Here is a 13,555-nt window from a genome sequence, read left to right on the forward strand (position 1 = left end):
TTGGGAGGTGCTGTCGAAGAAGCATTGACAAGTTGCAGTAGTGCATCTTGTCACTGGTGGAAAGGCTATGGGGAGTCAGAAGATGAGTTAGTTGCTGTGTAACACCCAGCCTTGAGCTGCTTTTGTAGCCACAATATCGTCCAGATAAGTTTCTGTTTAGTGATCACTCCCAGGATGTTGGTGGGGTATTTGGTGATGGTAATGCCATACCACGTTGAGAGAAGGTGATTAGACTCTCTCTCTTGTTGGAGATGTTCATTGCCTGACACTTGTGTGGCTGGAATGTTACTTTTTGCTTAACATCCCAAGCCTGAATGTTATCCAGATCATGTTACATCCAAGCATGGACTGCTTTTAATATCTGAGGAGTTGCGAATGAACACTTTAATTATTAGCAAACATCCCAGCTTCTGAACTTAGGATGGAGTAGCTGAAGATGTTTTGGTTTATGATGTCACCCTGAGGAACTCTTGCAGATATTCATGGGGCCAACAACCACAACTATCTTCCTTTGTGCTAGGTATGCTTCCAACCAGTAGAATGTATTCTTCCGATCCCCCATTTTTTTCAATTTGCTGGGCCTCCATGATACTGCACTTGTTCAAATGCTGTTCAATGTCGAGGGCAGTCACTGTCAACTTCATTCTGGAGTTTCTTTGTCTGTGTTTAGGGCATGGTTTACTGAAGTCGAGAGCCAGTTGGTCTGAGCGGAACCCAAACTGAGCATTGGCAATCGGAGTATTTTATAACAGCTTGTAGAGGGTATGGAGGAGGGGTTCTGGTGTGAGGTGCTCCAGAGGGTGAACGCCTTCACCTCATGTGCGAGGTTGGGGTTGATACAGCTGAAGGTGGTATATAGTTGCGGTGGGGTGCCCGTATACCACATTCATATGTTTTGGTCCTGTCCAAAGCTGGAGGATTACTGGAAGGAGGTTTTTAGGGTAATCTCTAAAGTGGTGCACGTGAAACTGGACCCGGGCCCTCGGGAGGCCATATTCGGGATGTCAGACCAGCTGGCGTTGGAAACGGGCGCAGAGGCAGATGTTGTAGTCTTCACCTCGTTGATTGCTCGAAGGTGGATCCTGTTAGGGTGGCGATCAACCTCTCCACCCTGTGCCCTGGCGTGGCGGGGGGACCTGCTGGAATTCTTAACTCTTGAGAAGGTCAAATTTGAACTGAGGGGAAGGATGGAGGGGTTCTACAACTCATGCGCGTTATTCATTATGCACTTTCAAGAATTGGATTACATCGAACATTAGGTGCTGGGAGGAGGTGGACTGTATGTGATAATGATGACTATGGGTGATTCCTGAGATTCCTATTTGTCATTTGTTTATGTTAACAAGCAGGTTACTGTTTGGTGGGAGGATGGGAACGTTGTTATTGATATGGGGATTGCCATTGCATTCGTTACTGATTATTGTTTATTGTTGGGTGTAAATTTGGGAGAAAATGTGAAAAAGGAGAATAAAACTATTTAAAAAAATAAATAAATAATAACAGCTTGAATCTATATAGCACAGGAACCCAAACTGAGCATTTGCAATCAGTGTATATAATTATACACTATACAAGGGGCAATTTAGCGTGACCAATCCACCTACCCTGCACATCTTTGGGTTGTGGGGGCGAAACCTACGCAAACACAAGGAGAATATGCAAACTCCACACGGACAGTGACCCAGAGCCGGGATTGAATTTGGGACCTCGGCGCCGTGAGGCAACAGGGCTAACCCACTACGCCACCGTGCTGCCCTATCAGTGTATATAACAGCTTGTATTTATATAGCACCTTCAATGAAAGAAAATGTTTTACGGTGCTTCAATGAGGCATTATAAATCGAAGCATGTTACCGAGCCTAAAAAGACATAATGGGGTGGATAACCATAAACCTGGTCAACATGACAGGTTTTAAAGAGTGTCCTACAGGAGGAAAGAGGAGCAGAGACATTTAGCAAGGGAATTAAGACACTGCCAACAATGGTGGAGCAATTTAGATTTTATAATGCTGAAGAGGCCAGAATTCAAAGAGTTGTCAAGAAATAGGATCTTACCTGATTTCCAAGCGGAGGTTGGAAACTACAACTCCTGACATGCCCTGGGAACTTCTGTACATGTGTGAATCAGGAGCGTGCATGGTTCAGTGGAAACCCTATCAAGGAAAATAGGAGTTGGGTGCAGCCCCAGAGAGAGAACTGGGGGGGAGGGGGGGATGTGGAAGGAAGAAACTATTGATGGGAACCACTAGGGAGAGGAGCAAAAAAACCCAAAAGAGGCTCCAAATAGCAAAAGTGCTGGGGTTGACAGGCACCAAATAGTGAGGGCTCAGGAGAAGCCTTGGAGAGCTAAAAGATTGTGGAAAGTTGGTGACTGTGCTGCAAGCCATTGTGGAAAAGGTAACCCTTTGGAGCAATGATGTTCTGCTCGGCATAGCTGAAAAGCTGGAGTTGTGCCTGAGAGTTGGGGCTGGAGTGCAGATTCGGGAGTCCTGTGGGATTAGTTTGAAACCTTGAGAGATGAGCAGTCATTGAGGCAGTCTAACTTTGAGTGGTTTTTGGAAGGAATTAAGCTTTTCACAGTAACTTCATTGCAGTGCAAAGGTAAGCCTTGTGACAATAATAAAGATTATTATTATTCAAAGAAGTTAGATCGCTGAAGGTGAAATGTTTGCAATCCCTCATAAGGGCGACAGTTTTAATGAGATTGTGTAACTCACAGTGGATACTGACATCTGGGTGGGTTGCTGAGAAATCCGTGGGATGTCTTGTTGCATCCGCCATGTATGGTGCATTGTGGTGTGTTGGACCAAAGCTTCTCTGTTAATTCACATGCTCCTCATAATTCTGAATGTTGGCGTATAAAATAGATCTTGTAAATTGTTTTATTTTTTTGACTTTGAATAGTAAAGTTTATTTTGTTCGTTCAGAAACCATGGCATCTTGTGCCTTTATTCTCTTAGTCAGTACCTGGGATCTCCAAACTTTGGCTACTGTAAGCAAATTACTGGTCCCTTACCAGGTCATACAAAATGTCTGGGGGTCTGGCCCACAATCATAACAGCACAGATATTCAGAGGGCTGTGGGTCTGGAGGTGATTACAGAAATGGTAGGGTGGGGGGGGGGGGGGTGCGTTGGCAGGCATGGAGGGATTTTAACATTGGGGCCTTACTTAACCAGGAATACAGCGAGTACAGGGCTGATGGGTGAACGAGATTTGGTACAAGTTAGGACATAAGCTGCAGCATTTGGATAACCTTAAATTTATGGAGAGGAGAAAATGGGAGACCATTTTGGAATAGTCAAATCTAGAGGTAACAAAGACATGGATGAAGGTTCCAGCAGCAGATGACCTGAGGCAGAGGTGGAGTTGGGTGACAGCTTCCATCACTTTGCTGATTGAGAGTTGACTGATAGGGTGGTAATGGACTGGATTGGATTTGTCCTGCTTTTTGTGGACAGGGACATTCCTGAGAAATTCTCTAGTTTGTTGGACAGATGACAATGTTGTCGCTACATTGGGACAGCTTGGCTGAGGTCCGGCTAGTTCTGGAGCACAAGTTTTTAGCACTACTGTCGGGATGTTTCCAAAGCTCACGGACTTCCATTGAGCTTAGTTCCTCTGATTATCATGTGAAGTAAATTGGATTACTTGAAGACTGGTTTCTGTGATGGTAGGGGTCTCGGGAAGAGGCAGTGATGAATCATCCATTTGGCATTTCTGACAGAAGGTGTTTGCAAACACTTCAGCCTTATCTTCTGTACTATCATCTGGGCTCTGCCATAGTGAAAGAGCACCGTACCTGGGCCCACTCCCCTGGTCTATCCCCGTAACTCCATAACCCCAACTAACCACATCTAAGGGGCAACTTAGCAGGCTCATCCACCTAACCTGCATATCTTTGGACTGTGGGGAGAAACTGGAGCACCTGGAGAAAACCCACGCAGACACGGGGGAAAAAGTCCAAACTCCACACAGCCACCCAAGGGCGGAATTAAACCCGGGTCTCTGACGCTGAGACAACAGTGCTAACTACTGCCACCGTGATGATGATCAGCAGGAAGTTTACTTGCTCGTTTTTAACCTTTTGCTATAAGGCGTCATGAGATCTGGAGTCAATGCTCGTAATTCCCAGGACCACTCTATATCTACTGCATATCACTGTGCACTTTTGGTGGATGGGATGTATCCTGCCATGGGACAGCACATACCACGGGATGGAGGAGTCCGAGACGTTGAATGTAAGCTATGATTCTGTGAGTATGATTATGTCAGACTGTTGCTTGACTAATCTCTGTCCACCGCCTTTGTCGATGCCAGTTTGCTCGTCCGGTTTTATTCTTGCAGATTCTCATCCTGGTTTTTGATACAGTTAAGTGGCTTGCTTGGGCAGTTAAGAATCAGTCACCTTGCTTTTAAAGTCACATTCAGACCAGTCCAGGCAAGGGCAGCAGCTTTCCTTCCCTAAATGACATTTGTCGCCAGATGGTCAGCATTACTAAAACTAACATTTTTTAATTCCAGATTATTCAATTAACAATCCTGAGGCGGTGGCTAGTTTGTTTTGAGGAGATGATATTATTGGGCAGTGGCCTAAGGCTGGCCTACTTGTAACCTGTCCCTTGTGTCTGGATCTGTTCAGCTGGCTGCTTGCAGGTGCCTGAATTTTGTAATCAAATTGAATTTAAGGGTCTATGACCCTTTGTGTTCACCCAATATGGTATATGCCTCGTAGTTTTTGCATGGGTTTGTCTGTAACTGGTGAAACCATGTACTTGTATGTGAAGTATCCAGTGTCTTCTGAGAGAGTGCAAAGATTGTGAGTTCCTCAGTTCAGTTTCTCTTGACATGCGTGACTGTTATTTGCCAGCCCTAAACAAGATGGCATTTGATTACAACAACAACTAGTATTTATAAAGCAGCATTAATGTAATGAAAAATCCCAAGGAGCGTTATAAGTATGAAGAAATTAGGACCGAGAAGCAACTCTTGACTGTTTTAGCAAACGTGACACCACTGTTTAAAAAAGGAGGTAGGCAGAAAGCGGGTAATTATAGGCCAGTGAGCTTAACTTCGGTAGTAGGGAAGATGCTGGAATCTATCATCAAGGAAGAAATAGCGAGGCATCTGGATGGAAATTGTCCCATTGGGCAGACGCAGCCTGGGTTCATAAAGGGCAGGTCGTGCCTAACTAATTTAGTGGAATTTTTTGAGGACATTACCAGTGCGGTAGATAACGGGGAGCCAATGGATGTGGTATATCTGGATTTCCAGAAAGCCTTTGACAAGGTGCCACACAAAAGGTTGCTGCATAAGATAAAGATGCATGGCATTAAGGGGAAAGTAGTAGCATGGATAGAGGATTGGTTAATTAATAGAAAGCAAAGAGTGGGGATTAATGGGTGTTTCTCTGGTTGGCAATCAGTATCTAGTGGTGTCCCTCAGGGATCAGTGTTGGGCCCACAACTGTTCACAATTTACATAGATGATTTGGAATTGGGGACCAAGGGCAATGTGTCCAAGTTTGCAGACGACACTAAGATAAGTGGTAAAGCAAAAAGTGCAGAGGATACTGGAAGTCTGCAGAGGGTTTTGGATAGGCTAAGTGAATGGGCTAGGGTCTGGCAGATGGAATACAATGTTGACAAATGTGAGGTTATCCATTTTGGTAGGAATAACAGCAAAAGGGATTATTTAAATGATAAAGTATTAAAACATGCTGCTGTGCAGAGAGACCTGGGTGTGCTAGTGCATGAGTCGCAAAAAGTTGGTTTACAGGTGCAACAGGTGATTAAGAAGGCAAATGGAATTTTGTCCTTCATTGCTAGAGGGATGGAGTTTAAGACTAGGGAGGTTATGCTGCAATTGTATAAGGTGTTAGTGAGGTCACACCTGTAGTATTGTGTTCAGTTTTGGTCTCCTTACTTGAGAAAGGACGTACTGGCACTGGAGGGTGTGCAGAGGAGATTCACTAGGTTAATCCCAGAGCTGAAGGGGTTGGATTACGAGGAGAGGTTGAGTAGACTGGGACTGTACTCGTTGGAATTTAGAAGGATGAGGGGGAATCTTATAGAAACATATAAAATTATGAAGGGAATAGATAGGATAGATGCGGGCAGGTTGTTTCCACTGGCGGGTGAAAGCAGAACTAGGGGGCAAAGCCTCAAAATAAGGGGAAGTAGATTTAGGACTGAGTTTAGGAGGAACTTCTTCACCCAAAGGGTTGTGAATCTATGGAATTCCTTGCCCAGTGAAGCAGTAGAGGCTCCTTCATTAAATGTTTTTAAGATAAAGATAGATAGTTTTTTGAAGAATAAAGGGATTAAGGGTTATGGTGTTCGGGCCGGAAAGTGGAGCTGAGTCCCCAAAAGATCAGCCATGATCTCATTGAATGGTGGAGCAGGCTCGAGGGGCCAGATGGCCTACTCCTGCTTCTCGTTCTTATGTTTTAAAGGAGGAATGTGAGGTAGAGAGGTGAAGAGTTATAGGGAGAGTATTCCAGAGCTTGGTGTGTAGGCAATTGAAGACATGGCCGCCATTGGTGGAGCAGTTATAATTGTGTTATCGTCAGCTGTCCCTCGATTTGAGGATGCACCTACTCAGGGTTGTGCGTGTTTCTACCATGGGTCGTCATGTGAGTGACAGGCTGGTTCGTGACCACTAGATCTTTGGACACATGGGCAAGACCTCCCACAAGATAGTGGGATCTGAATTGCAGGATTTGCCGGCTTTTCCTTCTGTTTGTCACCGCTCTCCCTTATCATTAAGACATTGAGGTTCAAAGCATGATTCATTTGGATACATTGTCGCCATGTTGAACAATTGGTTACAAGCACCACCTGTCATTAATGTCAATGCTGCTGCACTTCAAGGAAAGCTTCAGAGTGTCTTGGAGGCGTTTTCTTTGTCCTCCCCTTCAATGTTGGTCATGTGAGAGTTGAGAAAACGGGTACCTGAGGTGATGGTTTTTGGTCATCCGGACACTGTTCATTCTACTGAAGCTGATTTTGCAGGAGCTTTGCATGACTGCTTATTCAGCTGGTCAAAAAATTGGGAAAAGATGAGGCTAGAATTAGAGGAACGCAAATATCTCAGTAGGTTGCGGGGCTGTAGGAAATTACAGAGATGGGGAGCAGTGAGGTCATGGACAGATTTGAAAGTGAGGATGATAATTTTTAAACTGAGGTGTTACTTAACCAGGAGTGAAAGTTAGTAAGCACAGGGAAGAGGGAGACACTGGAAGCTGAGGTTTGGATAACCTCAAGTTTACAAAGGGTAGAATGTGGGAGACCAGCCAGGAATGCATTGGAATAGTTGAGTATAGAAGTAATGAAGACATGAATGATGGTTTCTGCAGCAGATGAGCTGAGACTGACAAAGTTGGGGGACACTCCATTCCAGGTGTGGATTTAGGTGGTCGGTGGTCTTTGTAGTGTGAATATGAGGTTGAGACTCCTATTGGGATCAAATGTGATACCAAGGTTTCGAAGAGACTATCTCTGACTCTGTGCAGAATAGGGAATGGAGTTGATTGTCAAGACTTGGGAATGGGGACTGAAAACAATGGCTTCAGTTTTCCAAGAATTTAGTTGGAGGAGATTTCTGCTCATCCAGTGCTGGATGTCAAATAAGCAATCTAATAATTGCGGGGGAGTCGAGAGAGGTTAACATAGAATTTACAGTGCAGAAGGAGGCCATTCGGCCCATTGAGACCGCACCGGCTCTTGGAAAGAGCACCCCACCCAAGGTCAACACCTCCACCCGATCCCCATAACCCAATAACCCCACCCAACACTAAGGGCAATTTTGAACACTAAGGGCAATTTATCATGGCCAATCCACCTAACCTGCACATCTTTGGACTGTGGGAGGAAACCGGAGCATCTGGAGGAAACCCACGCACACACGGGGAGGATGTGCAGACTCCGCACAGACAGTGACCCAAGCCGGAATTGAACCTGGGACCCTGGAGCTGTGAAGCAATTGTGCTATCCACAATGCTACCGTGCTGTTGGTAAGATAGAGTCAGGTGTCTTCATCGTACATGTGAAAACTGACGCAATGTCTTCAGATGATGTTGAGGGACGGCTATTGATGAGAAATGGGAGGATTCATCTTTTGACTACCCCACCCAAGTGAGCATTGTCTATGAATTTAAAAATGTGTATCAGCAGGCTATTTGGCTGTAGGCCAAGACACCCAAATCTATTGTGTGTGATATGCACCCTCATGTGCTTCCACCAGGGAATATTGATGTGGGGATGCTGTTGTTGGACTGGGGTGAGCACAGTGAGAAGTCTTACAACACCAGGTTAAAGTCCAACAGGTTTGTTTCAAATCACTAGCTTTCGGAGCACCGCTCCTTCCTCAGGTGAATGCATTCATCTGAGGAAGGAGCAGTTCTCCGAAAGCTAGTGATTTGAAACAAACCTGTTGGACTTTAACCTGGTGTTGTAAGACTTCTTGCTGTGCTCACAAGAATATCGATCAGGAAGCCTGGCTATTTTTATGTTCTCTTCATCACCTCGGCATGCTGAGGAAAATTGTAGCACCCATATCTGTATGTGGTTTGCATCTGTGTTTTGGGTGTTTTATATTATACCATGACATTTTGGATTTCTTCAGAATGGTTCAGAAATACATTTTTAACTGGAGTATTGCTAAATCTTTTTTTTTTCAGCTTGCTTGGGTTGTATATTGTGACATGGTATGCTTAGATTATGATGGAAACTTATTGGATGCCTGTATAACAGCCCTGCTAGCAGCACTGAAAAATGGTAAGGATGCTTACCTTTTTAAAAAGTAACGCACAAATTTATTTAGTCTTTCCCTGCAAGGAGACTTCTGCCATTTGCCTCCCCTTAGCACCGTACAAAGGTTTGGAAATTCAGAAAGTAGAGAGGCTGACCTAAACTATTTCATACCATTACCTCACTATCTTGAATATAGAAACCATGAAATGGATTCTCTGTGTACTTCTAATGTCTAATCATTGCAGATTTTAAATAAAGTCGCCCCCCTTATCTTGCCACCTGAAACATTTGTGTTAAACTGATGTTTATTCTTTGTAATAATATGTGGCATGCAAACATAAGAAAAATGACATTAAATTTCGGTGACTTTTAAAGTATTTTATATGACTTTTTTTTACAGCTTTAGTATGTTTCAGATTCGTTCCAGTATGAAGTTTAACTTAAAAGTCACTGTTATTCTATACTATGAAGCTGTTGCTATTGGTGTGACCAGTCATTGGTGACTATCTTAAATGCTTTTGTTGTGAACATTTATCCAATTATTGTTGCTTGTTTTCCAAATGATTGAAACCCGACTGAAGCAGTTGATAATGGCCTTGTAAACCTTGCCTTTGTGCTGCTTTTCCTGTGGGTGTTATCTCTTCTGTGCCATTTATCCATGCTTCCCTTTTTCCTGAGGAAGTTTGTGGAATTATCTACTACAAACTATTGCTGAAACAGTTCATAGCATTTAAAAAATGAAAATGATGAAAGCGTTTGGGGAGCAAACATTGTCGTAGGTAGGTGATTTTTAAAGAGAGAAATAGTGATGAGCTCATGGGACAAAAAGGTTTGCTACAGCAAAGTTTTCATGCTTCTTATTGACTTTTGTTCTGCACAGCAGAACATAACCATTGAAATTTGCAATACTACTGTAAAAGATTGATCGGTTTTCAAAAGTCCAACATAATGAAAATGTTTGCTGTCCCCCTTTAGCTTACAGTTTGGAGTAAAATCCACAGCTATATCTTGCAACTGATCACCATTCTAGATGATTCTCAGGATTAATTTATTTTTCTATAGTTAAATTGCCATCGGTATCGATCAGTGAAGAAACTGGTTTGGCAGAAGTTAATATGAACAAGAAATATCAACTGAATATCAGAAAGCATCCCGTTGCTACATCGTTTGCAATTTTTGATGAGTAAGTTACTTTTGAGTGTAACATTTTGTAACCCTGCCTGTAACATTGTTTTTACATGAGGTAAAATACTGTATTCTTATGACTGTGGGGCTGTATGTTTTTATATTTCCAAATCAGCTAGTGCAATACAACCATTATGCATGTCATTATTTAATCATAAGATCACAACACGAATTATGCTTTAGTTTTTCCATCTAAAAATACTTTCCACTTGTTCCTCCCTGATATTGCCGTGTTTATTTTTTATCCTAAGTACCAGGATTTCTCTGACCACTGCTCCTGCAAGTCTATTTCATTTATTGCAATTTTTTTGTGTGAAAAATAGCTTTCTGACATTAGTCTTAAATTTACTTTTTGCTAGTTTGAGCAGGTGTTCCTTTGTCTTGCTCGTCAATTTTACTTTAAAATATTGAGGCTTGTCTGTATATCATCTTTCAAGTCTTCCTTTAAGATTGATAAAAACAAGTCTCTAGTTTTTTTTCTCCTAGTTTAAAGTTTTAAAATAGGGTTCAGTCTGTGGTTCTTCACTTCCAAGCTTGAATTTTCTAAATGGGGACATGCTCAGGAAATCAGAAACACAAAGGGACTTGGGAGTCCTTGTTCACGATTCTCTTAAGGTTAACGTGCAGGTTCAGGTGGCAGTAAGGAAGGCAAATACAATGTTAACATTCATGTCGAGAGGGCTAGAATACAAGACCAGGGATGTGTTTTTGAGGCTAAATAAGGCTCTGGTCAGACCCCATTTGGAGTATTGTGAGCAGTTTTGGGCCCCGTGTCTAAGGAAGCATGTGCTGGCCTTGGAAAGGGTGCAGAGGAGGTTCACAAGAATGATCCCTGGAATGAAGAGTTTGTTGTATGAGGAACGGTTGAGGACTCTGGGTCTGTACTCGGAGTTTGGAAGGATGAGGGGGGATCTTAGTGAAACTTACAGGTTACGGCGAGGCCTGGATAGAGTGGATGTGGAGAGGATGTTTCCGCTTGTAGGAAGAACTAGAAGCAGAGGACAGAATCTCAGATTAAAGGGACGATCCTTTAAAACAGATGAGGAGGAATTTCTTCAGCCAGAGGGTGGTGAATCTGTGGAACTCTTTGCCGCAGAAGGCTGTGGAGGCCAAATCACTGAGTGTCTTTAAGACAGAGATAGATAGGTTCTTGATCAATAAGGGGATCAGGGGCTATGGGAGAAGGCAGGAGAATGGGGGTGAGAAAAATATCGGCCATGATTGAATGGCGGAGCAGACTCGATGGGCCGAGTGGCCTAATTCTGCATCTATGTCTTATGGTCTAATGTCTCCTTTACCTGATGATCAGAATTGGATACATTCAATGAATAGTCAGATAAGTGCATGTTGAGTTTAAACATGACTTCCTCTGCTTTACTCTACTGTTGTGGCTACATAGTTCTGTATTCTATTGGCTATGATGATTGCTGCTAGTTGGATGTGTTGAGCATCAAGTCTGCAAAGATCTCTACCTCCAATTTCATTCTTATTCTTACCTATCCTCTGTAAATTTGACCAACTTATTATCTGCATGATTGGTAGATATCATTCTCCATCCATATTTCGCTCGGAATAGTGTCTTTGAACATTAAGGTGCAATTTAGCATGGCCAATCCACCTAACTTGCACATCTTTGGACTGTGGGAGGAAACCCAAGCAGACATGGGGAGAACGTGAAAACTCCACCCAAGGCTGGAATCGAGCCTGGGCCCTGGCGTTGTGAGGCAGCAGTGCCATTAAACTGGCTTAGTGGTGGCACACTCACCTCTGACTCATAAAGTTGTGGGTTCAACCTTCACTACAGACTTGAGGTTGGAATGTAGCCCAAAACCCCCCAATTTAATACTCAAAAAATGCTACATTTGAGATAATGTCTTCGCATATTGTGGATATTGTTTGATACTCTATTGTCAGAAATGGAGATGGAAAGAAAGAAAGAATCCTAGATGAACCAGGTGAAAACAAGGGAGGAGTGGAAATTGGATTCAAAGTAGATGACATTTTTGTACTGGAAAAAGAGGTGAGGGACTTCCAGTAGGACTGGAACAAAGAATATTCCACTATACCGTGGGCAGCACGGTAGCACAACTGGATAGTACTGTGGCTTCACAGCGCCAGGGGTCCCAGGTTCGATTCCCCGCTAGGTCACTGTCTGCGGAGTCTGCATGTTCTCCCCGTGTCTGCGTGGGTTTCTTCCGGGTGCTCCGGTTTCCTCCCACAGTCCAAAGACGTGCAGGTTAGGTGGATTGGCCATGATAAATTGCTCTTAGTGACCAAAAAGGTAATGAAAGGTTATTGGGTTACAGTGGAAGTGAGACGGTGCAGACACGATGGGCCGAATGGCCTCCTTTTGCACTGTCTGTTCTATATTCTAAAAAGGCAGGCATAGCTAAGACCTATTGTAACAGCGGCACCTTTGTTTGGAGAAAGTGAGTGGATTTGAGGAGAAGTTGTTCAATGTGAGAACAAGTTCAGCCAGGCAGAGGGCGGGGGTGATTTGGGGACTGGTTAGGCCTTCATTAAAGGAAGAAGAGAACACTGATCATTCTGATGGAATTGAGATTGCCCAGTCAGCATTCATGGGTAATATCTAAAGGAGACATTTCGCCACTCAGACTGAGCTATAATTGAACTCTGGCCCCAAAAATGAATGGCCACTGCTCAACATTTTACACCATCCTGACCATTATTTAGTATGATTTTTATCGAAAACTAATAAACAATCCAAGTCCCAAGCTTTGTCGAGATTAATGTCTTTAAGTAATATTTTATTTGAATAGAATTGGAGTCTTGCGATCCACCTTTACTATGCTTTGATGTTTATTTTTCCAATAGGTGGTAAATGTCAGATACATGGAATTTTGTTGTTACACAACCTGAACATCACTGTGGTGCCATGGTGCATGGTTTTGTTGCTTAGTGAACACTTGTACCATTTTTCAGTGGAATGCTTTTTTAATTTTAGTGCCTGTTTACTCCCATATACATGTACTCAAATCTGTGGTTTCCAGTCTTAATGCCTATTATTCCAAAATACCACAATTGGTCAAGAATGAACTGATAATTTAACTTGTGGTTCTTCACTTTTTTTTTTCTTATATAAAAAAAGCACCGTATTCATTGTCGATCCAACAGCTGAGGAGGAGACCTTGGCATCAGGGATGGCTACTATAGTAACTGATGAAGAGGATAGGATTTGTGCTGTTCATAAACCAGGTGTGTTAATAAGTATTGGCTTAAGTATTCTGATTTGGCACAATCTTTCTTTTTGCGTGATTTTGTTAGACTGAAATTTTTTCGGCTGGAAGAATTATTCATCCAAGTGTCTTACGGCAGCTAAAAAATGTGTCACTGTATGCCACCTACTAGTCCTCTTGGGTAGTTAGTTTATTTTAATAATTTCTATTTAATGTTTATGTTAATAAATAATGTTTATTTTAATAAACATCTATGGTACCAGTACTTAAAACATTAAAGAATAAAATTAGAAAAATGGATAGTACATGTGATGGAAGAAACTTTAGAAATATGCTTGTTTTGTTGCCACAAACACACAACTGGAATTGCTTCCAATGAAGGCTTCAGTTGAGCTGCTTTTTCCTCCCCCCCCCATCAAAA

At 42.8% G+C, this 13,555-nt stretch overlaps 1 protein-coding gene across 1 annotated transcript in view; it reads left to right on the plus strand.

The window, feature by feature from the left end:
- Window positions 1–13,555, plus strand: part of exosc8 (exosome component 8) — a 34,459-nt gene that overhangs the window by 19,977 nt on the left and 927 nt on the right. Inside the window, exons 8-10 of the mRNA XM_072477053.1 lie at window positions 8,680–8,776; window positions 9,815–9,935; window positions 13,047–13,153. Coding sequence (XP_072333154.1) covers window positions 8,680–8,776; window positions 9,815–9,935; window positions 13,047–13,153 — 325 coding nt within the window. The remainder of the gene's footprint in view (window positions 1–8,679; window positions 8,777–9,814; window positions 9,936–13,046; window positions 13,154–13,555) is intronic.

Source organism: Scyliorhinus torazame, chromosome 15 (genome assembly GCF_047496885.1).
Source record: "Scyliorhinus torazame isolate Kashiwa2021f chromosome 15, sScyTor2.1, whole genome shotgun sequence".
In the NCBI taxonomy this organism is placed as follows: domain Eukaryota; kingdom Metazoa; phylum Chordata; class Chondrichthyes; order Carcharhiniformes; family Scyliorhinidae; genus Scyliorhinus; species Scyliorhinus torazame.